General features: G+C 58.5%; 1 protein-coding gene across 2 annotated transcripts; it reads left to right on the forward strand.

The window, feature by feature from the left end:
- The first annotated feature begins 3142 nt into the window (after nt 1-3142).
- Nucleotides 3143-24645, forward strand: ARID3C (AT-rich interaction domain 3C). Of its 2 annotated transcripts, none has more exons than XM_071802376.1 (8): nt 3143-3481; nt 4169-4510; nt 17169-17247; nt 21064-21247; nt 21419-21663; nt 21956-22225; nt 22403-22492; nt 23273-24645. In XM_071802376.1, exons 1-8 carry the CDS (start codon nt 3170-3172, stop codon nt 23413-23415), a joined length of 1665 nt encoding a protein of 554 aa, XP_071658477.1. In that variant the 5' UTR covers nt 3143-3169; the 3' UTR covers nt 23416-24645. The 2 variants fall into 2 exon arrangements, with proteins under 2 accessions (XP_071658477.1, XP_065717103.2); XM_065861031.2 differs by having other exon boundaries at nt 3147-3481; nt 17169-17241.
- The last annotated feature ends 1912 nt before the right edge of the window (nt 24646-26557 follow it).

Consider the following 26557-nt stretch of genomic DNA (forward strand, 5'->3'; position numbering starts at 1 on the left):
ACACCTCAAAGGACACCAAACACGTGTGCAGTGACCAGAGAAGGGCAAGGACACACCTGTACTGTGAGTCTGGCTCCGTCCCAGCCCCAGCTGAAGCTATCACAACTGGCAGCTCCCCAGAGCCATCATCAGAACAAATGCACATCGCTGCCCACCAAACACCTTCCCTCTGCAGCTCGCTCTATCTTGCTGTCCCTCCGCGTGCAGTGGGTATTGATCAGCCCGCAGAATCTATCTCCTGATTCCTCCTGCGGTATCTCTCTGCTCCGAGTATCTCTCAATCTCCTCCACTGTCTGCCGTGCCCGTCTATACCTCCAGTATCTATTTGTGCTGCCTCCACCACAGCCGTCGATAGCTGTTTGTCTGGGGGATTTCTCTTTCTCTCCAGCTAGGAGCACTGCCAGACCCTGGTAGCGCAAAGATGCTGAGCGGGAGGGTAGAGGGGACACAGTCCTGCTTGCTGCCCCAGGAAGACCCTGAGCATGGACACACTTTGTGACACCTGTGCAGAGCCCCACAGCCAGTGTTGTCACTGGAGGTTCTAAGTAGGAACTGAGCCAGGTCCTGTGGTGGCCAAGCCCAGAGCGATAGGACATGCTGTACCCCATGCAGACCTCCGTGCTACCACTAGCCAGCCTGGCCGCATCCCCCAAACCTGGGTGCTGCATTGACTGTGTGTGCACGTCTTCCGCCCTGAGGGAGTGCCCCACGCCTTCTGCCCTGAGGGAGAGGAGCTTCCCCAAATGCTCCTGCTGGGCCATAGAGAAGTCCCATCATGTCACCTTCCCCACATCTGTCTCATTCCTCTGCTCTCTCCTCACCCCGGTGCACAGGGGATGGAGTACAACTCAGTGCAATGGGTGCCAGCACCCTGGGGTGCAGTACAACAGTACCGGGGGGGAGGCTGGAGCCCTGTGTAATGGGGACCTATGGAACAAGCCCTGGGGGGTGGATGGCCCTGTGGGTCCCTCTGAAATAGGGCCAGGTTGTATCTTCCCAGGAGCAGCTCGGAAGGATTGTTGGCCAGACACCAACAAACTGATGCTCCCGGGGGGCGAGGGGGCGGGGAAGGAGGGAAGGGCAGAGGGCGCTGGCAGGCACTGGGAGGTCCCTACTCCTGCCACGGTAGGATGGGTTGGGCCAGGGCGAGTTACAGCTGTCCAGCCCTGAAATGGGATGGCCGACAGCTGCTTTATCTCCTGTGCAAAGATAAACAGCGCCCGGGGGCCCTGCGGGGTCGGGAGCTGCCCTGTTCTCCCAGGGAAGGGGTTCATTTTTCCAGGAGAGCTTCTCCAGAGAGGATGCTGCACAGTGCTGGGTGCCGCCAGGCTGCCAGGAGCTCAAGGAGCCCCAAGGGTCACCAGTGCTGTGGAAGGACAAGGGACAGTTTCTCCAGAGATGCCCATAGGGAGCCTGGAGGGCTTTGGTGGCTTTTCCCCAAAAAGGGATGCATACAGAGAAGGGGACAGAGGCTCGGCCCAGGCTGCAGAGCCTGAGAGCAAAGCCAGCCCCAGCTGCAGCCACAGCCAGTGGCTGTTTGCACAAATGGTCCAGGGAAAGGGCAGGATTCCGATCTTCTGGGCTCTGAAAGGCAGCTGCCTCTGGTCCCTGCAGCACACAGGTGTTCCCACAGAGGCCAGGGCACCCAAAGCTTCTGTCACCCCATACCACCAATACCTAGCGCAGCAGCATGAGGTCTCAGTGACAAGCTACTGTGGCTGCGGGATGGGGCCAAAGCTATTGTCCCTTGTGCCCCATTGTTGTGGGGAGTGATGATGCTGCTCATCCCCCAGAGACCCATGCAAGTCCTGCAGCTGCCCCAGCCAAAAAGCTCAGGGAAGCACAAGCATCTCCTTTGCCTCCTGCCAAAGTTGACTCCATAGTAAAAGGGGTCAGGAAAAAATTGGCAGGCAGGCAGGTGAGGGTTGTGTGTGGGGACAGCACGGAAATGCTGCTGGTGGGTGAAGCCCTGTGCTTCCCCATGGGGTCTGGGTGTCCCGGGTCAGTGAGGTGCTGTGGGTGCAGCAGTGGGACAGAGTGCTGCATGCTCAGCCCAGTACCTCAGTTCATCCTGTTCCAAGAGGGGACACAGTGCAAGCCAGCAGCACTGAGTCCCTCCAGTGACAAAGGAGATGCATGGCCTTATCCTGCTCATGCTGGGCTGGGGCTCTGGGAGCCTGTTTGGGGTCTCCTTGGTAGCCCCAGTGTGTGGCCAAGTCTCAGGCTTCAGTTTGCGGTGTGCTGTGGTGATCCCTCAGCCCTTGCAGATGCAGGTGAGCGCTCAGCGCCTGGAGCTCACCCAAAACGCCCCTTTCCCAGCTGCAGATCAATCGACAGTGTGGGTATACACACTCACTTCCCCTAAACACACGTGTGTGCACACACCTGCCTGTGAATACAGCCCATACGCCCACCTGTCCCAACACAGATGGCACACACCTACAGGTGAGCACACAAAACACACACGCTCAGCTCCCGGTGTACGCATATAAGCACTTACTGTTGTCCCAAACAGCATACACACGTTTGTGCTCATGCTGCGGACACTCAGCCCCTCTGACAAAGCACACGGCTGTATGTATACTTGTCTATGCAAACAGCTTTGTGCAATGTATGCACATCCTCCACTCACCCAGGGCGTTACACACACCTTGAATGCACACACACATATAGGGCATACCCCTGGTGGGTGTGCAAAGGCTGTCCCACACACACATATGCAATGCGCTCACCTCTCCCGGTGTGCACAGATGTATACGTGCTCAGACACCCTGCACGCACACATGCGGTGCACGCTCAGCTCACCCAGTGTGCGGATCCAAGAACAGATCGACTGCTCAAATGCACACATGCAATGCACTACCTTCGGCCAGCACACGCAGGTTATCTCTACATGCACAGACCCTCTGTCTATGTGAGCAATGAGTGCAGGATCCACTTGCACGGGTGTACAGACCCCTTGCACATCCCTCCTATGCACCCCCCCTTTCCCAGCGCCCCCATGAATGCACTCGCTGCCCCCGGACACACACACTCGGCCCGCCCAGCCCTCTGCGCCCCCAGCCCCATCCCCTCCCTCGGCCCCGCTCAGGGCCGCCCCGGGCCGGCTCTCGCCGGGCCGGTCCCGGGGCGCTCCCCCGGGGCTGCCGCAAGCCCTGCCCTCCCCGTATGACTCCCTTGACGTGCGCTAGCAAATGGGAGCGGGGAGGGGTGTTGCTGCCTGTCTGCCACTTGTTGCAAAAAAAAAAAAAAAAAAAAAAGAAGAAACAGAGAAAGAAAGAAAAGAGGGAAAAAATCCCACCCACCCTCATCTGCTGCGGAATAAAAGAAATATCGGCGGGCGCGGCGCCATGTAAGCGGCGGGCCGGGACCGGGCGGAGCAGCCGGCCGTGCCCCCCGGGACGGCGGGGCGAGCCCCGGGCGGCGCTCGGAGCCGACGGCATGGTGGAAAACCCCAGCCTGGCGGCCAAACCTGCCCTGGTGAGGGCCGGCGCGGCCGCATCGCGACGGGACGGAACGGAGCGGCCCCGGTAGCGCGGGGGTGCACGGTGGGAGCGGGGTGGGAGCACCCCCGGTCAGACAGGGAGCGGGATGGGGGTCCCCGGCGGGAACGGGAGGAGGATCCCGGGAGGACAAGGCGCCCGGTGGGACCGAGAGGGGCTCTCCGGCGGTTCCGAAACGGGGATCCCGCCGGGGGCGGGAGTGGGGGGCGCTTGAAAGAAGACGGTTCTCGGTGGGACCGTCGGGGCGGAGGTCTCTAGTGGGACCGTGGAGGGGGTCCCCGGTTACACGCCATCCCCGGTGGGACCGGGGAGGGGGTGTCCCAGCAGGACACGGGTCGCCAGAGGACCGAGGAGGGGAGCTTCTCGCAAGACAGCGACGGGGGTCTCGGGTCGGACCTGCCCCCGGTGGGAGCAGGGAGGGAGTATCGCGTAGTGGCGGGGATGAGGTCCCGGAAGGCCAGGTCCCCCGTGGGGCAGGGCGCCGGGCGGGAGTGGGGAAGGTGCCGGGTGGTCCCGGGTGCCGCGACCGGTGCGGCGGCAACTCCGCGCCCAACTTTTGGGCAGGGCCCCCGGGAGCAGGGGGAAGAGCGGGTGTGGTGGGGGGTGCTTCCTCCCTTCCCTCCTCCTCCGGCGGCGGCGCTGAGGCCGTGCCCTGTGCCCGCAGCCGGCTGCCCCGCCGCGGGGGCCGGGGGCGGCGGGGGGACTGCGCTTGGCGGCGGTGATGGAGAGCCTGCAGCGGCAGCAGGCGGCCCGCCTGGCCCGCGGGCCCGACGGCGCTCCCCGACGGCCCCCGGCCGAGCCCGGCCCCGACCCCGAGCCGCCGTCCGCCGCTCCCCGCCGCCGCCCGGCCCCCAGCCCGCGGCCGCCGCCCGCCGCAGGGGAGGAGGAGGAGGAAGAGGAGGAAGAGGAAGACGAGGAGGAGGATGAGGAGGAGGAAGAAGGGGTGCTCCACGACCCGCCGCCCCCCCCGCACCACGAGTGGACATACGAGGAGCAGTTCAAGCAGGTAGGAAGGATCTGCCGCACCGGTGCACTGGCACCAGTACTGGCTCCTCCAGGCAGGCATCCCCGGTGTCCCCCAACAGCTCCGAAACTCGGGGTTCAGCCCTACCTGAATGGATGCCACTTATGTCTTCCAATGCCCCCAGACCCTATCTGCATCCCACCTGAAGTGGGCAACACCACTGCCCCAGGCACCATCTCAGTCCCATCCCAAGCTGCCATTCCCAGTACCCTCATTACCGCAGACATTATCGCCATGCCACCCTAAATGGGAAACCCCCACTCCCCCTGCATTGGCCCCAAACTGCATCCCAGGCAAGTACAGTCAGTGCAAACCAGCGACCCTGTCCCAAAGCCCCATCCTGCCCTAAATGGGTCCTTACTTGCCCCTCTCCCTGACCCCTGTCCCACCCCAACAGGTATCCTCATGTGCTCCATATCTCCCTGCCACCAAGTCCTATCCTACTCTTGCTTCATGTCCTCCAATTCCTCCATGTTCCTTATGCCTGTCCCCAGGACCTGCAGCATGACAGGGTGCCCATGGTCCGAGCACCTCTCTGTGCCCACCATGAGCCGTGCATGCTCCATCCCTGGTGCTTTCCATGATGGGCAAAATGGGGTGACCCCTGTCCATGGAAGTTTTGCAGAGGCAGAAAAGAGCAAGGGCTCCGGTGCGTGGTCACCCCAAGGAGCCAGCAGGCTGCGGAGCTGAGCTCCTTCATCTCTCTACGAGGGCCAGCGCATATTACTGCTAGTCAATGCCACTCATTGATTTCCTACACTGTCTGGACGGAGCAGTGCGTTGACCCTGTCACCTCACTCCTGACAGGCATAGGGGAGATCCCTGTGTCACAGAGATCTGGCACAGGGATGGGGCTCCTGGGACTTGTATGTAAGCTGGAGGAAGGCCTCTCTGTATTTAATAATGTGCGCCAGTGCATGGATCCTGTCCCTGCTGGGTTGCACAAGTCCTGGTTCACATGTGGTGGGTGCTTCACTGTGCACAGGTGTGAGTGTGGATATGAGTGCGAATTGCATGGTGCCAGGTCAGGTTTGCACTCCCTGTGTGTTCAGCTTCATCTCAGGGCAAGAGAGGGGTGATGTTGATGGCTGTGTGTGTGACAGGGAGGATGCAACAAGGGGATGGAGCAAGCAGAGCTGTCTCCATGCAGATGGCATGTGGCTTTTTGGGATGCCACTGCTTAGGGGATGGTAGGATGAGAGGATATACTGTCTCAGCCACAGTGGCGCAGGCAGGAGGTGATGAGGACAGCAGCAGGGACTCGACTTTTGGGAGTTGTGGGGCCATGCTTCTGCCTTTCTTGTTTTGAGATTGCACAGTGTGGTGTTATTCAGAGGGTCCAGGGCTCACCCACCTAGGCACGCTGCTGTAGGGCGGCACATATGGGTACAGGTAGAGTGCAGGCAGCACATGCTCCACAGCCGTGCTTGGGGAGGCTGCCAGCACCTGCTGCTGCCTGGAAATCAACCTGGGGATGTTTGGGGTGGGTGCCCTGCATAGGCCAAGTAGCTTGTCCGGGAAGTGTTACGTTACACCCTGCTGTGCAGAAAAAGGCTGACTGTCCGGTTCCCGGCGCCAGCTGGGAGGTAGGAAGCAGCTCCTCCCTCCCGGGCCTGGGGAGGCTTTACACAGAGAAAGCATCCCTGGCATTTCTTGTCCCTCAGACTCACGCCCTGCCCTGGCCACGGCTGCCCGTGTTCTGCATGCAGGGCAAGAGCAAAGCCCGTAGCATGGTGGGAATACTCGGGATGGATGGCAGGGGACGTCGGTGTGAGGGGATAAATCCTGCCACCAGTTCCCAGGGCGAGAGCTGGCTCCTTGCTTGCTTGCTGTCTTTTTTCTCCAACCCTGACTGTAAAGGCCATGAGTCCCTACTCTAGAGACCCACATGTGTGTTTTCCACCTGGTAGCATGTCCCAGCCAGCCTAGGTGACAGGAGGATGTCCCTTATGTTCAGTGCCCCCTGCATACACAGGGACAAGAGGACCCTTTGCCTCATAAGGGACAAGACAGGGAGAAGAGAAAGGAGTTTCTGGGACCAACATTGGGGCAGGTTGCAGTGCTGGCTTGTATTGGGGTCTGCAGGCTGGTTGTCACTCCTGTCCTTCCCCAGGGATCATCCGGGAGAGGACGTGCCCCTACATGGGAGGGGACATACCCCTGCTTGGGAGTGATAAGTCCCCCCTGCCCCCTGGTCCCTCCCCAGGCTGCAGGGCTGTGCCTTGCTCAGCCTGGAAAACAGGTTTTCTGCTCTCTGCAAAGGCTGAGTGGGGAGGGTGGCCATGCTCCTGCTTTCGGAGGTTTTCTAGGGGATGGGCTGTGATCCTGTGAGGCATGGAAGGTGGCATGTGCCTGCTCGCAAGCTGTCTGGGAACTGGCAGTCAGGGTTCTGGAGTGAGGAAGAGACCCTGGGGGAGCTGGGGCTCTGTCTCTCACCGGGACCCCCTTCTCAAAGCTCCCCCCATCCCAGTGCGGGACCACTGGCATCAGCCAGCATGGGTCATGGAGTCTCTGTCCTTGCTGTCATCCTCCAGGGTGGAAGGGACAGCTAAGTGAATGGAGACCCCCAAATCCAAGATGGTTTGAGGAGGGTGGGCAAGGATCCACTCCCCAGGCTTTCCGTAGCAAGGAGAGAGCCCGGATGGGGGTGGGGTGGCAGCGGGTTTGCCATGCAGGGCAGTGGTGCGAAGAATGGGAGCAGAGCTTGAGGCTGCAGTGGAGAAGCCCATTGAGGGTTAACAGGTAAATGCTGCTTCGCCCAGGGAAGCATTTTGGGGAATCATCCCATGTATTTGCTCTGGTTATATATATTTCCTGAGGCACCAGTTTGGGGGGGCTGGCGGGACCTTTGCTGTGATCTGGAAGGGCTGCTCTGATGTTACGAGGTTGTGAGACCCCCTCACCCCTGCCTCTTGCATCAGCCCCCGGCGCCCGTGTATGTACACTTGATAAGGACACATGGGTAGAGACCTGAGCAAAGGTCTGGGAGGTCTCCCGAACCCAGTACTGCAAGGGGGACCCAGCCCTGGCATGGGGGGCACCAAACAGGGTCTGACTGTATGCTGCCCTTGAGCCCTCCCTTCCCTGGGGATGGGGACATCACCAAGTTGTGATGCTGAAATGCTGCGTCACTCATTTGGCTTAGAGGGCACAGGGAAGAGCCTGATATTGCTGGTGCCAGCTTAGCCTCAGGTTTCCAGCTTTCCCCCAAACAAGCCATGCATATATGTGGGGACAGGTGTCATGGTTTCTTCCAGCTAATGGAAGAGCAGCACCAGGACATGGGGCTTCCTTCTCTATCCCCTGGCTCTTCCCAGAGGTGGCACCGCAGGAAGGCTCCAGGAAGGAGGGACTCAAACACCTGGGTCTTGTGCCCAGCCTTCTGGCAGCAGAGTGTTTGCTGGTCCCACTGGCTTGTTCAGATCTGTTCGGTTGTGGTTGGGGTGATCAGGACCCCCCCAAAGCTCCTTCCTCCCAGCCCAGGAGCAGCTGAGGGAGGTGTCAGCCCCAGACAACCCTTGCGGAGCTCTCATGTGTCTGGTAGCATCAGTGGTTAATTGGGGGATGGCTGGCTTTGCTAGCAGCTGTTTGTCATCGTCCTCAGCCATCCTCAGCATGGCTGTTCCTCCTGCAGCCATGGTGCTGCTCCTGCCCTGTCTGTCCCTGCTGCCAGCCGTTGCTTCTTGCACCTGCCTGCCCTTTCTATGCATCTGAGGGGGCTCGCTGGGCATGAATGCATGCACTGGCATCTCAAAGTCTGGAGGAAAGTGCTTCAGGTTGGCTGCAACCCTCCTTGTGCCATGGACCTGCACCCCATGCCTTGGAGTCATCCCAAAATGGGGCGGAAGGGACTGCGATGCTTGCCCTCCTGCCTGCACCACCACAACTTTCTCCTGCTGTCTTGTCACTGTGTGCCAGGGGGTGGGGGTGGCTCAGGAGGGAACCCTAGTTAGGAGGAGGTGATCTCCTTGCCCCTGCCCCCCTCCACCTCCTGCACATCTTTAACCCAGGTGCAGCAACAACAGCCGCAGGGCTCGCAGTGCTAAATTAGAGGGTCTCTGGTTACACTGTAGGAAGGGGGGTGCAGAATGGATGGATGGATGTGGTGTTCGCTCCTGGCCGTGGCTGCCTGTAAGCTCCTGAAAGGCAAACCTGCAGGCAGAGCTCTGCCCTGGGGCTGGGACCACCTGCAGCGGAGAGGTGGCAGCAGCAAGGGTCGGCATGCTCATCTCTGACAGCAGCAGCTCCGGCATGAGTTTGGGGGCACAGGGCAGGAGCGAGGAGCTGCTGGGGTACGGCTGGGAGTGTTCTGCTCATGTGCGTGCATGTAGACCAACATGAGTGTATGGATCCATATAGATGTCCATGTAAGCACAGGTGTGTGCCAGTGTGTATCTCAACCCATGTGAGTGCTGATGGGTGTGTGTGTACCCGTCTTAGTATACACATGTGTGGGTATCCCTGAAAGATCCCGTGTGTGTGTATGGACCCACATAAGTGCCCAAATGCGTGTGTGTACCCCTCGGGGTGCTGATGGGTGTATATGGACTTGTACAAGTGCACAGGTGTGTATGGATGTGGCCAAATTGTGTATGGACCCATATGTGTGTACAGGACCATGTGTGTGCCCACATGTGTATGTGTGCCCACGTGTCTGAACACATCCGTGTGTATCTATAGGGATGCATGTAGTGTCCTAGTGTGCATGGGCCCTCTGGCACATGTGTGACCCAGTGTCTCCACATACAGAACCATGTGGACCCATGGGTGTTCGAGGCAGGACTTGAGGGCTGAGCCGCCGTCCATGACCACCCCTGTGCCCCTTGCCCAAGCCCACAGTGCTGAGCAGTCCTGGTGGGTGCCAGCCCCCTGCTCCCAGCCCTATTGCAGTCTGAGGGATGCTGAGAGCCTTGGTGGCTGCCGTGACACCATCTCCTGACTGGGTAGTCCCAAGGGCTTGGGATCAGGGACTCCAAAGAAGAGGTGTAAAAACTAATCAAAAATGTGAGAATAAAGGTACTGCAGGTGGGAGAGGAGTGCCAGCAGGAGCGCCCACCCCAGAATTCTATGTGAGTAGGGAGTTTGGGGGGGGGATATAACCCCTTGGTGACTTGCGCCTTCTTGCTAATCCACTCACTGCGTTAATAATGGAGGTAAATCCCCTATGCAGGCAGCAGGATGGGCAGACCTGTGGTGGGGAGAGGCGATCTGTTCCCACAGGCTGCCCATGGGGGTTTGCAGCTGTGTGGGGCGTGGGAGTGAGCTCAGGTGTGCTTGGGGGTCAATGTGCACCAGGGACAGTGTCTATAGGTGGTGAGTGAGCATGCACCAGGGTGAGAATGAGTAGGGAAATGTATGAGCATGCACAAGGGGGGTGTGCGTGCAGAGAAAGTGTGCACAGAGGGAATGCATAGGAGATGTCTGAGCATGCACATCAGGTGTGTATGTGTGCACAGGGAGAGTATACAGGAGATGTTTGAGTGTACACAGAATGTGTGTGCAAAAGGAGAGTGGGCATAGGGGGTGTGTGAGTGTGTAAAGGTGATGGATGAATGTGCACAGGGAGCGTGTGTGCACAGGACAAATGTGTAGCAGACGCATGAGCATGCACGGAGGGGCTGTGTCTGCAGAGGGAAAGTGTGTATAGGAGCTGTGAGCATGCACAAGGGGGCTGTTTGCCCCAGGAGAACGTGCCTGGGGGTTAGTGTGCATAAGGAGAGCAGGCACACAACGTGTGCATGTGCAGAGCAAGCCAGGGGCTGTGTCTGTGTGCAGGTAGGGATGCACTGGGTGTGAGAGCATGCACAGAGTGAGTGTGGTGGGTTCTGTATGTGGCAGCTGTGGACACCTGTCACCTGAGGCACAGAGCACACACCCAGGATGCCCATGTTGGTGAGGCTGCTTCCTGCCCCATTGTCCCTTCAAAGCAGCCAGAGGAAGGGGATGGGGCCAGCGATGCACAAGATGGTCACCGAGCACCCAATACTCATCCCAGGCATGTGCACAGCCCCTTAGGTGTGCTCCCGTATACTCGCCTTGTCCTGTGTGTATGTGCATGAGCAAAGCCCCGGTGTGCAAGCACATACCTCGTGTGCACACCTAGGCACATATAGCGGGTGTACACCTGCATGTTCCTCGGGGGACACCTGGGGTGGTTCTGGAACTGGAGGGGGGTACCCTGGCTCTGGCAACCCCAGAAGGGATGGAGGAGGGGGCAAGGATGGAGGGGGAGGCAGGGATGGAGAGGAAAGCAAGGATAGAGGGGGAGGTGGCAGCATGGCAAGTGCCGGAGGGTCAGAGAGGTTAACCTGAACAAATCCCCTCATTGACTCCCTGCCTGTTCAGCCGTGAACAAGTAACAAGGGGCCGGGCGTGGGGGAGCGCGCTCGCTGAGAGCTGGGACCACCCCTCGTGCCACAGCCCCCAGACAGACGGATATAGGACGGTGGGATACCGCTGTGAACAGTCCCTGTGGTGGCCTCCAGACATGTGGCTTCAACCCTTGGGTGAGCCATGCTGGCACCCTGTGCCTCAGTTTCCCTTCCTGCAAAACCCATTGAGGAGGCAGCTGGGAACTGTGTGAGACCCCCCCCCTTTCACCCCAAGAGCTGGGCTATGGGCAGGGGGCTGCTGTCCCAAGGCCAGCGCTGCCAGCAAACAGTCCCTCACCTTGCGCAAAGCCAGGTTAATGTTTGTAGCAGGCAGCTCTCCTGGGAGTGACGGCGCCCGCCACAGAGGGGAGGGGGGGATTTTAATGACCTGCCGGATCCGCCGCATTATCAGCGCTGATTAAACCTGCTGCTCTATAAAACACCGTTAAATATTAAGCATGATGAAAGACGTTGAGGGGGGAGCTGCAGCGCTGGGAGAGGGCTGTGAATGGGGGTGTCCAGCTGCACCGGTGGGGTGACCGCTGAGGCTGCAAATGTTGAGGCAAGGGAGAACCCCAACACCCATTGGGGCTTTAGGGTCAGGGGAGCAGCAGCCCCCTAAGAGCTGGCAGTGCTTTCGAATGTAGCTGGCGTCCAGGCAAAGCCATCCCGTAACCATTAACTTATTAATGGCTGGTGGTGGAGGCGAGCAGTGGCTCACAAGGTCAGGGGGTGGTTTGTGCCCAGCGGGGAGTGAGCTGACCCCAACCTCCAGTAAGGGGGACGGGGAGGGGACCCATGAGCCCTCAGCGCCTTTACATTGTGGCCCATGGCTGGGGAAGCACTGGGGGGCTCTGGCCATGGCCAGTTTTGGGATCCTTGCACGCAGGGGGGCGTGGGGCTGTGCATCAACCTGGAATAGCCATTTCCTGTGGTTGCAAGCCTGCGGGGTAAACTGAGGCACCGATGGCTTTCCCATCCTGCCATCCCATCAGGACACTGGGTCAGGAGGACATGGTGTCCAGGTACCTGACCTTGCACTGTCTCCCTGGGGAAGAAGCTAGGGACTTCCAGCTCAGAAGTGCCAGTGATACTTTGGAGAGGTGCAGGAACCCCAAAATAGCCAGGCAGCAGTTGGCCTCCCACGGCATGCAGCTGCACCTCAGGAAGCTTGGGGGATGCACAGGGACGAGCCTTGCCTGAGTTCCCTGCGTGCACAGCAGCCAGATGGAAAAATTAGCAGTGTGCTAATCAATGTGGTGCATATTAAGCGGCTCGGGGTTGGCGGGGGGGATGCGAGGCGGGGGGGAACTGAGCAGGGTCCGGGATCGATGTGACTTGTATTAAGTGGATTAAATCCTGGTTGCTGATCTGAGCCCTGGCTGCCAGCAGGAGGTGGCAGCTGAGCAGGGGCGGCGGGGGGTCCTGCTGTGATCACTTCCCTTGGCAGCAGCACCTGGGGGGGTGTGAGGGGGAGCTGGCTGGGGCAGAGGAGCCTGGAGATACCTGAGGGGTGGCTTAGCACATCACCACAACCTTCCTCTGTCTAGGATCTGCTGGACATTGGGGTGCTGGGGACCCCGGCTCCAGCCCTGTGAGCCCCCCAGCATCTCCCAGATTAGTGAGAGGTGCTAACGATGTTATTTAACCACGTTGATGAGGCAGGGGGAGGCACAAGGTCTATTTGGGTCCCTTTAATAAACCTTGTTTGACCTGTTGACCTTTAACCTGCCCAACAAGCCCCGTTATCCCCATCCCTTAAGGAATAAAGATGTCGTCATGGCAATGGGATAATGGGAGGGAGCAGGGTCCTTGGAGCTGCACCCAGGGTGGGGTGGAGATGAGGAAACCCTGCTCTGGCCCTGTATCAGCACCCAAGCGGCGGTGCTGGGTGGAGGTGGGGCAGTGCTGGAGGTGCCGCCACTTTTGCGGGGTGAAGCACCATGGACGGGATCCCCAAGGTCGGCAGAGCTGCGCTGCACTGTGCATCGGCGGAATATTGATCCCGGGGCTTGACAGTTTAATACTTCTGTTTATAGAGGAATATAGTTACATCGATGGCGTTAAATGAGTTACTAATTATATCAATACAAACACGATTAAAAGGGTCCTTGCTCATAGGTCACTGCAAGCAGGAGCCGCTGCTCGTGTTGCACAACTGCCCCTGGGCAAGGCCTGCCCGACTGCTCAGAGGTGCACGGTGGGGAGATGCTCTGGGGTGGTGTGTGCCCCTGCGGGGTGGGGTTGTCTGTCGGTGGGTTGTGCTTGTCTGGGGTTGTGCGTGCCCACATGTGCGTGCCAGACAGCGACTGTGTGTGTCCGTCTGGGGTTGTGCACACCTGTCTAGAGTTGTGTGTGTAGTGTGGATCTGTGCACGCCTGTCTGGGGTTGTGTTTTCCAGTCTGGGATTGTGCTTGTCTGTGTCAGGTTGTCCATGCACGTATAGGGTTGTGTATGGGCTTGTGCATGCCCGTCTGGGGTTGTAAGTGCTTGTCTGAAGTTTTGTGTGCCCATACAGGCCTGGGTGTGAGCATATGAAGTTGTGTATGTCTATCCGGGGTTCTGCATGCACATCTGGGCACATGCCCATGCAGGATTGTGTACGTATGTGTGGGGCTGTGCACTCTCATGCAGAGTTGTGTGCACCCACAGAAGTCTGTGCATGCTCATCTGACCCAGAGTTGTGTCCGCTTGTAGGAGGCTGTGCACATCCAGACACAGTTGTATGTGCCTGTGTAGGGATTTGTGCCTGTGGGGATTGCATGTGCATGTACAGGACTGTGCACACTTGCATGATGTTCTGTGCACCCTTGCAAGGTTCTGCACAGTGATGCAGGGCTGTGCATGCTTGTGAAAGGTTGTACATGCCTATGCAATCTTGTGTGTGTCCCTGGGGGCATGTGCATGCATGTAGAGGGTTGTGCACACACTTGTATGGAGTTGTGTGTGCACATTCATGTGGGGTTGTGTGTTCCTGCGCAAGGTTGTGCACACTCATGTGGGCTTGTTTGAGCCCGTACAGGGTTATATATGCCTGGGTTGAGTTGTGTATGCTTGTGTGGGCTTGTGCACACCCATGTGGGGTTGTGTCAACCTGTGTGGAGTTCTGCACACCCAGCTGAGGTGCGCATGTCCCCATAGGGCTTGTGTATGACCCCATCAGGTTGTGATCTGTCACTTAGACAGTCAAAACAAGGCAGAGGGGACCATGGTGCCCACCCTGCAGAAGAAGGGTGAGGGTCAGCACCAGGAACCCTGGGTAGGGAATGGAGCTGGTTCCTTTCTCAGAGCTGGGAGTGTCTAGGGGTCCCTCCATGCCTGGAGGCTGTAACAGGCCACTGCCCATGGCATGCCTGTGAACCTGTGGCACCTAGATCCCACTTCCAGCCTTGGCTGGGACCCAACCTGCCCCTCATCAGCAAGAGTCCCCCAAACCCACCTCTTCTCCGGCCTGAGCATCCCCAAATCTCATGGGATGCCTGGTGCATCCTCTGTTACTTGGTTCCACTCTTGTCTCCACTTAAAAGCTGACCTTTGCTCCCTGTTTGATGTAATGTGTTTTTGCATCTTGGGGCCCCACAGATAAAAGGTTAGAGGTTAATAAATGATGAAAAAATAGATCCCGGCACTTGGAGACTGCACCTGTTTCAGAGACTGGAGGCAGTGGTGGGATGTGCCTGGTGGGATCCTGCCTGCTGTGGTGGGACGAGAAGCACGAGTGGCCCCCGGGGACCTGATGGAGATATGGGTGCAGAAGCCCACCCACTGGGTTGACCCCTGGCGATGTGGTGGCTTCGCCATGCTGTGGGATGGGTAGTGGTTGCCTCCTTCGGGGGGGGGATTTGCTCCTTCTTTGACAAGCCAGGAGAACCAGGGGCTGGAAATGTGCTTTGTGTGGAGCAGTTTGGGTCGGAGCCCTCTTGCAGACAGGGACAGGCAGGGAAATGCAGGCAAATCCTATTGTACACAGCCATCCCAGGGCAAAAATCAAAGCAGTCTCTTGGAGCTCTGCTCTGAGCCTGACTTTGGTACTGTAATTGATGTCTTGAGGTGCTCCTGGGAAAGCTCAGGTGATGGGAATGGGACACAGAGTGGGGCAGGGTGGAGGGGAGGGACAAGGAACTGGCACCAAAGGGTTGGGACACCTGAGCACCCTGCTTGCAAGGATGACGTGGGCAAGTGGCATCCCGAGGACAAGGAAGGGGCAGGGGTGGAGCACTATGGAGTGGATCAGAGCCCTGGGTGCAGTGAGAGACAGGCAGCAGCACCCATAGACTAGGTTAGGGATAGGCAGTTAGCACCCATCTGTTAGACAAGGGACAGGCAGCTGGCACTCGTGGCTTAGATGGGGGACTGTGCTAGATGTGTCCATCTGGTGATGGAGACCATGGGGTGTCTGTAGGAGCATCCCTGCATCACTGTGTGTCCCCATGTGCCCCCATTCCTGCATTTCCACATCTCCATGTCCCCCAAGTGCCTGCATCCCCACATCCCTGCATCCCCACATCCCTGTATTCATGTGTCCGCATCACATCCCTGCATCCCCACATCTCCATGTTCCCCAAGTCCCTGCATCCCCACATCCCTACATTCCCATGTCCCTGCATCCCTGCATCCCCATATCCCTGCATTCATCTGTCCGCATCACATCCCTGCATCCCCCATCTCCATGTCCCCCCAGCCTGACACCTCCCCACAGCCCAGCTCCCTTTATCTGCTCGGTGAATGATGTGCTGTGTGGAGGGGGGACGCTCCCTTTCTATTGGTTTTTAACGGCCTTTTCCAGCACAATTGTTTTTTAAACGACTCTATTTTGTGCCTGACTTTGTTTTCCAGCTTGCATTTCTTTGTATATGTTTTGGAAATCCATTCTGGACTGCTGAGTTTTGTTTCTTTTCAATGGCTTTAAATTCTTACCAGGCTCGCTGGGAGGAATTGGTGTCTATAGCGCCTTCGATTGGTGCTAATTTTTCCTTCATGTGCTCTGACTTTTACTGCTGGGCCATCGATCTGACGGGCTCCAATTTGTCATGGTCACCCAGGCGCTGTGCTGGAATCAGGCAAGCCCTGGCTTTCACACGAAGTTGGCGCTTCGTGTCCCTGGTGTAGGGGCAGCACTTGCTGCCCCAGTGCTGTCTGTCAGCTCAGCCTGGGGGATTGTGTCTGTGTGTCCGGAGGTACATCCATCCAACACACATAAGTATCCACAGAGCTGTATGTGTGCATCTGTGCAACCACGTGCACACTCACTGGGTTGCACACGTGTCAGTGCTGCCACAAACTTACTGGGACAGATGAGCACCAATGTCAGTGCACACAGCACTGCACTCACCGTTTTGTGCTTGTGCATTTGCACACACGCACTCGCTGTGGGAAGTCCTTGTGCCGTGCAGGGACACAGCGCTGCTGTGTTCACACCCCGGTCCCCGTGTGCAGCTGAGGAAGATGGACTTGGAGTCCACATGCACATCCAGGGAAGGTGGTTTTGGGGTCACCATGCTCAGCTGAGGGAAGAGGGTTTGGGAACATCTCCCTTTGCAGAGGTGCCTCAAGCTGTCCTCTGCCATTGATTAGTCCTCAACTTGAGGTGACACAGACTGAGCCATGCTTATCAGGTAGTCAATAGCCCTGCCACCCCAGTCGAGTGGGGCAGCCCTGTCACTTGCAGCTCCCTTGCCAGCAACCAGCACTGTGGTCCTGCCAGCTCGTCCTGCCCTAGGACAGCACCAGCATCTCCGCTGTGCAGGTGGACGTGTGTCCCTGCAGAAGAGGATGTGGTACCCACGCTGGGATCTGCTGAACACCAGCAGTGCGCAGTGCTGGAGGCTGCTGAGCCAGAGCAGGGCTGAGTATCTCAGTCCCAGGGACCAGCTCAGGATCCCAGGATTTGCTGCTGCACCATCTGTATAGTCATCATCTTCCTGGTTTGAAACATTGTCATCCCTCTAATTTAGAGAGGTGAGGGGCAGGGCAACACGAGGCACAGATGCAGCATCTCTGCAGCGAGGGTGCAAAATAGTCAGTGGTGTGTGGGGAGCCCACTCCAGGCCCCATGCACAGATAGATCCCAGTGCTGCCAGCACGGAGGGTGCACCAAGGGATTCTGTCCGTGGTGCAGGGAGATTGTCTCATTGCCAGCAGAACAGGCAGGTAGGGCAGGGGTGATGCTGGGTCGTGGCACGGGCAGGGTCCTGCCCCCAGCGCTGCCCTCTCTGCCTCACGCACAAACATGTGCTGTCAGCACTGACCCCTCTCTCTTCTGCCCCTAGCTCTATGAACTGGACGAGGACCCGAAACGGAAGGAGTTCCTGGATGACCTCTTCAGCTTCATGCAGAAGAGAGGTAAAGGTGGGTGGCTTGGGTGGGCACCGCTGGTACCCCTGCCTCAGCTGTCTGGCGGGGCTCATGATGTAGTCCGCTCAGACTCCGAGCTGCTATGGGTCTCTACAAGCCCCCTAAGAAGGTCCTGCTGTGCCTGCCACCCCCATCTCCTACACAGGCACAGGCACATGTGTAAACTCACACCCATTTGCCCCCATTGCCTCAAGCCGACCCTCCTCAAGTGTTGCCTGCTGGCTGGAGGGGCTCCCCTGGGCTCCCCCGAGCTGGGGCTGGTGGCGATGCCAGTTGTCAATGATGCCAGTTGTCGATGCCCGATGCCAGTTGCTGATGCTTGTTAGCGATGCCCTTTAGCGATGCCCAGCAGGGATGGCCACTGGCAATGCCCCATGGGAAGTGGAGACAATCACGGGCAACACCTGTTAATGATGCCCATTAGCAGTGCCTGTTGGCAGGGACATACAGCCGTGCCTGGTGGGCATGCCCTTGGCTGTGCCCATTAGCGATGCCCATTATGACTTCCCTTTTGCAGTGCTGGGTGAGGATGCTCATTACTGGTACCTCTTAACGATGCCCACGATGCTGCGGGAGGTGGGGTCAGCAATCCGGGCAGCACTGGGCACCCAGGGGTTAAGGGCTCTCCAGCCGCCCCAGCCGCATCGGAAATCTTTGCAATCGGCATGGGGGGCCAAGCTGGCTCCTGGGGACTCAATAAATGCTTTAACCTTCGCCCTCCCTGGCCGGGCCTGCAACAATTAAAAGTTGGCGAGTGCGGGCGTGTGGCCGGCTGTATTAATTAGAGCCTTTTGCTGGTATGTGGATTAATGAACATGCCGCTCAATAGCCAGTAAACCCCAGGCAGAGGTTAATGCTGAGCTAATTAACAAGGAAGGGCTGAGGGGGGTGCAGGAGCAGTGGGGCTGGCTGTGCGTGGGGTGAGGGTGGGCAGAAAGGGGCTTATGCCTGTGGAAAGGGTAGTGGGGGTACCCACTCACTTGTGGGGCAGCAGTGGTTGACTTTTGGGTCAGGCTGAGACCCCATGAACTCATTTCACTCAAGGTTGTGCTATGGGGCGCTGGTATGGCTGTGGGGCTCACACCGAAGCCTGGCTGGAGTTGGGTTGGGGGGCTGGGTACCATGCCATGGGTGCCCCCTGGCCCCCTGAGCCCTGGTGTGGGGCTGTGGGGAGCGAGTGGGAGCATCAGTGCTGCCTTGGCCCCCCAGCATCCATCAGCTGCAAGATTCATGGGCTGTTCCACGGCTTCATTATCTCTCTCTCCAGAGCTAATTAACTCCCTCGCCATTGGGGCCAGGGCTAATTAAGCAAGCGCCTGGTGGTGCAGGGAGGAGGGAGGGAGCTCAATGCTTCCTTGTGCATGATGCTCCTCACCTCTCCGTGTCCAGCCATCCTTCTCCTGTCCCCTCCATTCTGCACCTCCTCTGAACTGGTAGCATCTGCCCAGGGAGGGCAGGCAGGTGTGCGGGCGTTAGTGTGCGGGTATTGGTGTGCAGCTGTGGGTGTGCATGCGCTTGTTGGAGGAGTGGGGGATTTTGGAGTTGGATAGCAAAGAGAAAGTAGACAAAGGGGCCATGGGACAGTGACAACATCCCAGGGGTCATGGGAAGCTTGCTGAGAATCAGCACCCATGAGCCAGTGTGGGTGCTGCTGGGGCACCCAGGGGTGTACAAACAGGGGCTGTGACCCCCAGGCTGTGTCTCTGAGGTGGCAGTGGGCCAGAGGGGATTGATGCTTCTGAAGTGAGCCCTAATGAAAGAGGCTGTGTCCCCCCCACTGTCTGTCAGGGCATTTGTCAGTGAAGTGGAAAATCAGCAAGGCTGAAATATGGGCTGGGGACAGCCCCCCTAGGAGGGACATCAGGGACCCTGTGGCAGGGACACACAGGCCCAATGGCAGGTGGGGGTGAATGCTGGAAGGGGTCTGGGGGAGCAGGGGTGAGATGGGGGTGATGGCATCACCCCCATCAGACATGGGGTGCAGGCAGTGAGGCACCTCATCCCTGTGCTCCAGCCTCCGTGGCACTCCCGAAAGTGGTGAGCTGGATTGTAGGGGGGACTAATGCTGCTTTTGCTCCCTGGGGGGGGCCACAGGGCCCCCAGTTCCCCATCAAGAGAAGGGCCTGCTGATAACATGGGGCCATTAATCAATCAAGGAGCTAATTGCAGCACCACAATGGCTGCATCACCTCCCTGGGCTTTTGTGCTGCTCATCCCAGCCGGGGCTGGGGCCATCACTCTGCAGGGACGCAGACAGGTCTCTTTGTCAGCGGGACGGGCACCAGCCGCCCGCACCATGCAGCCCTGAGATTAATGATGAGCCTCTTTCATTAACTGACACGGCTGGGGAGGGGGGAAGGAAAAATAAAATAAGTCCATGAGCCATCAATCAAGGGCTGAGATCCTGCAAACTCATTATCATGTTGGGGTGATAGGAAGCCCTTGATTTGTCCCCCCTTGAGGTGTTGGGGCCAGTGCCAGCAGCCCCCAGGCAGGGCTGATGAGGGGCCGCTGGTGGAAATCAAGTCGATATCTCTGCCTTTTTCCCAGGAGGATAAACTCCTCTCCCCCTTCCTGACTGAGCAAACAACACACACACACACAAAAGTTAAATTAACTCAGTAAAGGAATAAAAAGAGCTCATTTTTCAGGCTTATGTGAAGAAGCCGAGCCAATATCGGGGCCATAAATTAGGAATGCTGGAGGATGACGGTGAGTGACGGCTTTGTTTGAGGGGAGAAGCACAGCCATGACAGCCTCCCGCAGCCAAATAGATGGCTTTCCGATACTGCCAGCACCCCACTGCCCCGCAGGAGGAATAAATACGGGGTGGGATGGGACAGGATGGGTTGGGATGCTTTTCCCTCCACTGCCCTGCTGCAGCCCGCAGCCGCTGCCCAGACCATTGCCCTGAGACATTGTGTGGCACAGCAGGACTGTGGCGGCCATCAGGGGTGCAGGAAGGGTGGGGAGGGGGTTATAACCAAAGTGTGTGGCTGTGGGGACTGTGCTGGTCCATGCTGGGCTCACAGAGTCCTGATGGCTCCATGTCACCTCACCTCATGGCCTCAGTGGGGTGATGATGCTAAGGGACCAGGGGTCAGGGTCTCTACTGAGGGCATTTGAGGGTATTTGGGGTCAGATCTCTTGATGAGGGGTACTGAAGGCCTCTAAGCAGTCAGGGGCTGCTGGGGGGATCTGTGGGGCGGGGTGTCTATGAGGGGGACTCATAGGGATGTCCCTCTTCATGGGGCTCTGAGAGGGATTTTTAAGAGAGAGAACGTCTCCATTGGGAGCTTATAGGATGAGTCCATCCAGAAGGGTTATGGGGGGAGTTCCACTTCAGAGAGTGTTACAGGGTGAGTCCTTTTTATAAAGTTTAGGGGGGGTGTCTTTTTATGGGTCTCTGAAAGGGGCTTACGGAGAGATTCCTTCTAGGATGCTCTGACAGATTTAGGAGGAAGATGCTCTAAAGGGAGCTCTAAGAGTTGTGAGGCAAAGACACTCTCTTAAGGGGCTCAGGAGGAGGCCCTTTGCCCATCCCACTGCGTCCTCACATCCCAGCTGGCGGCATAACCATCCCCACCAACAGTTCCATCAATGGACACCCTGTGCCAGTATGGTGGGGTCTGCCCCACTCACGGGCATGGTGGAGGTTGTACCTGCACCCTGGCTGCTCACCTGGGCACAGAGAGATGCATCTCCCCTTTTGGGGGCAGCTGGCACCTCCAGTGGCCATGGGGACAAGGTGTGTCCCCAGGGAGTAAAGGTCCTTGTGGGCTTACCCTGTGCTCTTTCTCTCCTTGGAAGGGACGCCCGTGAACCGCATCCCCATCATGGCCAAGCAAGTGCTGGACTTGTACACGCTCTACCGGCTGGTGACAGACAAGGGTGGCCTGGTCGAAGTCATCAACAAGAAGATCTGGCGGGAGATCACCAAAGGCCTCAACCTACCTACCTCCATCACCAGCGCTGCCTTCACCCTCCGCACGCAGTGAGTGTCCAGCCTTGGCGGCGGGTGGGGGGTGTCCACCCTGGGTGCCCCAAAGTGGGATGGAGGGATCTGCCCCTTCCCAGGTGCCATCCCCACCTCAGTCCCTCTCAGTACAGGGCTACCTGGGAGGCACATGGTGCTGAGTCTCATCCCGGTTCTCTCCCCGTGCAGATACATGAAGTACCTGTATCCCTATGAATGTGAGAAGCGAGCGCTCAGCTCTCCTGGGGAGCTCCAAGCTGCCATCGACAGCAACCGGCGGGAGGGACGGAGGCAGACCTTCGGCACAGCGCTCTTCAACTACTCACCGGCTGGCACCCCAACACTGCTGGGCTCCCCCAAAATGCCGCTGCCGGCTCTTAGCATCTCCACACACAGCTGCAGCCAGCTCAGCCAAGTGCACACTATTAAGAAAGGTGGGTGAAGACCACATCTGCCCTGCAGCAGGCATTTCTCCTCAGGGTTGGACACCACTTCAACAGCAGGGATGTTCCTTGTCTGCTTTGCCGTTTTTATTTGGGGAAAACAGGAACAATTTTATTTTAGTCCCCCTCTGGGACTGAGAAATTTCTCCTGGCTTTGGAGAAGGATCAAGCCCAGATGCTGGGGGTGGTGGCCTGTTCTGTTAGTGAGATGAAGGTGGAACCAGCTGGGGTGGTGACATGGGGTGGTGATGGGGGCCCCGCTGAGCTCTCCCGGTCATTGCAGAGGACGGCGTGCTGGCGGCAGCGGTGCCGGGGCGCATCGCTATCCCGGTGGGACTGGCTGGCCACCACCTCGCTGCGGCTCAAGCAGCAGCCGCCTCGCAGGCAGCAGTGCTGGAGCAGCTACGGGAAAAGCTGGAGACGGGGGAGCCCCCGGAGAAGAAGGTGGCCCTGACAGTGGAGGAGCAGCAGCGGCTGGTGCAACACGCACTGCAGCACAACCTCCTGGCTGTGGCATCCCAGTTCCCCATGAATGTCAAGATCTCCAACCGAGGTATTGAGATGCAACACCTCATATTGGGTCACCCCATCCCCCGGCACCCCAGGAGAGAGCAGCAGCAGCTGGAGAGGAGCAGGGATGCCTGGAGAGGCTGGAGCCCCTCATCTCTCTCTTGGGCAGGTTCTTGTTTCTGTTTCTCTTCATGCTGATATCGGTATTTCCTTTCCCCAGATGACAGACAGGAGACCGCATTGAACCTGTCCACCAACGGCATTAGCAGTATCAACATGTCAATAGAAATAAATGGAGTTGTCTACACAGGTAAATAGAAGGGCCGCTTGGCCCGTGTAATTGCGGCCAGGAAATCCAATAACTTATAGCCACTGCCTGGCCAGCAAGTCCTTCCTTCAATCTGATGTCTTTACTATAAAATCCATTGTAATGAAGTGGCGGGGCCTGGGGAGTGGGGGCAGGAGGAGGAGGGGGTCAGTGAGAATGGAAATTGGGCCCCAGCAGAGCCTGGCAGTGACAGTCCAAAGTGGGGGATGGATGGATGGACGGACGGATGGACTTGGGCTGAAAAGTGCTAAAAGGCACCTAAGGTCATCCCTCACCACGGAGCCCTTCTGCAGGTAGAGCTTGGATTTGGGGTTGCCCCGATCCTGGTGTGCCCAGAGGATCTCTGGCTGGCTATGGGGTTGCCTGTTTGCAGAGTGTGGCATTGGAGGCAGGGAAAATGTCGGGGTGTCTTGCTGGAGGAGAGGCTTCTTCAGGGTGCTGATGTGCACCTACCTGGCCAAACAGTTCATCTTGTGCCTCACTGAGATACTCCCAATTAAAATTTATAGTTTTTCCTTCAGGACTTAAATATATAATGAGCTGGAAACGGCGGGCTTAATCAGCAGCCAACCAAACGGTCCCAGGCCACCACAGGGGCAGGCAGCTGGGCTGGGGGCGGCACCAAAGGTGATGTGGGGGGCTGGAACCCTCGGAGGTGCTGGTCCCAGACTTACCAGCCTGGGTGCCAGGCCCCACCTGGGGGGCAGGTGAGCAGAGCCCCAGCCCTGGGTTTGCCCTAACCCCTTTGCTTTTGCTCCCCAGGTGTCCTGTTTGCCCGCCGGCCCCCGGCCCCACTGGCACCTGGTGGAGGGAGCACCCAGAGCCGTCCGAACCCTGCGCCGGCCCCAAACCCACTGCTCCCAGCCCCATCACACAGCCACACTCCCACCAGCACGTCACCGTAGGGGAGATGTCCCCCCACCCTGAAAGCAGATGCAGATATCCAGGGCCTGGGGGGCTGAGCTGTGGAACCCAGCTGGGCCATCAGGCGGGATGGGGCACCCAAAGGTGCCCCTTGCTGCAGTACTGCGTTGTGTCTGCAAGGCTGTGAGCACCTATGTGGCCCCTTTTGTCCCTTATCCCCATGTGTGAGACCCTTTCCCTACAAATATTGCCCCCCACACACTGTCCTTCCCAGGTGCTGCCCCCAGGTGCCCCCCCATACAGCTCCTGCCTGCCCTGCTGCCTGGTGCACCCCGGGCCCCGCATGCTGCGTCCCCTACACACTGCAGCCCCTACACACAGCTCGATGCACACACTGTCACCCCTATACCCATCTCAGTGCATGCACTGCAGCCCCTATACACACCTCAATGCACACAGTGTGTCGAACACGTTGCCACACTCAATGCACACACTGCATCTCTTACATACATTCTCCCCTATACACATCTCTGTGCATACTGCATTCCTTATAGAAACTCAATGCATATGCTGCATCCCCCATACACTGCATTCCCTATGCACATCCCTAGTGCAAACACTGCAGTCCCTATACACTGCAGTCCCTATAAAACTGTAGCCCTTATACACTGCATCCCCTCTATACTGCACCCCCTACCCGCTGCAGACACCCCGACACCACCCTCCCACGCTGCTTGGACTCGCTGCCACCACCCTGAGACACCCTCAGGGTCCTGGGTGCCCTCTGGCCACCCCAGGGTGGTGGCACCTCAACCTCCCAGGTCCTCAACTCTGTGGGCCACCCTGGGGGGGATAAATACTGGGGATATTAGTGGGACTGGTGGGGGTGAGATGTGATGGGCTAAGTGGGGGTGGAGCTTATTGGGATGGAACTTGTGCACTGGGAGGAGTTTGTTGGTGGGGACCAGGGCAGGGAAGCCCAGCAGTGCCCCCACCACCAAAGACAGCCCGGATGCCGGGGTCCCCAGGCAGAGAGCAGGGAGATGGAGGACACCGCGCCGGGCGCTCCAAACTACCTCGTTGGGGCCGGGTGGGCACCTTCCCCACCCGCTCGCACCCCTGGGTGCCAAAGCAGGCGAGCGTGGGGCAACACTCACCTCTACCTCAGCGCGGGGGGGGCGGGGATCGGTACTGCCGGGCTCCCCCCCGCACTCCCACCACAGCTGTGCCACTCTGTGTATCTATTAAAGGCAACAAACTGCTGAACCAAACCGATGTAAAGGGTGGTATGCATGAAATGGTGATACTCGCCAAGCTCCAGTGCCCAGCCTGAGGACAGTTTGGGGGTGCAGGACAACCGCACAGCCCATGACACCCTGGGGTAGCAGCTCTAGTGCTTGAGGTTTCACAGCCCACCTCACCTTTGCCTCCAGCACAGAATTGCCTCAGTTTCTGGGGCTTCTGGGTTGCAAACAGGTGCCCTGTACCCACCAGACCCCTCAAGCATGGGCTGGATCAGGTTGAGCACCAACTCCAGCTGTGCCAGCCAGGCTGTGGGGATGCTTGGCCCCCCAGGCTGCCCAGTGGCAGCTCACCCGTGGGTGGTCACCCCATTAGGCTGCCTGTGCCAGCCAATGGGCACAGCTAAGGCCATGGCCATGGTTCTGTAAGGTTGCACCAGGTGAGATGCAAGCAGTGCTGGGCCAGCCTAGCACCTGGGCAGTTCCTGCAGAGGCCACAAGTGACGAAGCTGGAGCTGGAATTGAGACACAGACACGCATATGGGTGCCCATGGGAAAGTATGGAGACACACAGGGCTCTAAATCACCACACAGGCACAGATCACCTGTGCTCCCTTGCAGAAACTCAGTGACATGCGCTAGTGTATGCACGCTCACACACAGTCACACTCGCACATATGTGTGCAAATGTGCATGCTCACACGTGCACACACATGCAGCCACCCGCACACAAGAAAAGGCACAGGGGGGTCTCATGGGAGCGGACACCTCTGCCAACCGCGGCCATGAGGACACACCCACCCCTGCCACCCAAGGGGACAGAACCTCTTGTTTCAGGGGTCGCCTCTGGGGACACCCCGACCCCCGGGCCCAGCCGGGCGGCTCGGTCGCTGTCCAGGGTGCTGCAGCCGGGCCAGCTGCCCCGGACCCGGCATCGGGGGGCATAGGGGACGTGTTTGGGCATGTCGGGGGCACGAAGGGGACACGGGACCCCTTCAGAGGACCCTAGGGCTGCTCCAGGCATGTTCAGCCAAAGGGGACGTGTAGGCGGATATGAAGGCAAGGAGTGTGTGAACATGGGTTGTGGGGGTGTGTGCACAAGGATGCAGTGGGGATCTGTGTGTGCGTCTGTGTGTGTGAGTCTGTGTGGCCCCACATGGTCCCAGGGTGTTAGCTCTGGGGTCGGGGTGCCAGGGCTGTGAGACAGCCAAGCCTTGGTGCAGAGCTCCCACGGCACTGGCACAGCCTGACAAGCAGAGCCAGAGTAGGATCAGTGCAGCCTTAATTGGGGTCTTGTGTTCGCTGTCACTGACTGGCAGAGCCAGCCACAGCTCAATGAGCACCAGGGCCGCGGGGTGCCGGGAGGGCACACGCAGGCCCCCATCCCCAGTCGTTACGCAGCTCAGGAGGTGATGTGTGTTGCCATGCTCCCTGGGGAGCTCGGGGACACAGCTGCTGTCACCTGAGTAACCAGCCATGATCGATGCCCGCTTCTTGCATCCTGCAGGGACTGTAATTGAGCGAGAGGAAGGAGATGGAGGATGTGAGGATGATCCAGCCTAGCAAGATGAGAGCTGGATCCAGACTAAGCATGGGGCTGGAGGCAGGTGGCCGTGGCATCAGTGTGCCACCACAAATTCCAAGGAGATGAGGTTGAAGACCTCCTCTCAGCCCCAAGGAGCAGGGGACAGATTCATTGTGCTCTGTGCTGGGCTGCACACAGATAGTCCTGTGGCTTCAGCCCTGCTCCAAGGCTTCTGAGTTGGATGGAACCCTAAAAGGTGCATGTCCTCCAACTCTAAAGCCCCACCAAGGGCCCAAGTCCCAGAACTGCCTGAATTTCTCACCTTGAGGAGGGTTGTTTTACCTGGGACTCTCTAGCATGGGGATTTGTGTATCTGTAGGCACTGCCCATCCAACTGGGCACAAGCCAGTGTAGACC

The sequence above is a fragment of the Patagioenas fasciata genome, chromosome Z (genome assembly GCF_037038585.1).
Source record: "Patagioenas fasciata isolate bPatFas1 chromosome Z, bPatFas1.hap1, whole genome shotgun sequence".
Classification (NCBI taxonomy): domain Eukaryota; kingdom Metazoa; phylum Chordata; class Aves; order Columbiformes; family Columbidae; genus Patagioenas; species Patagioenas fasciata.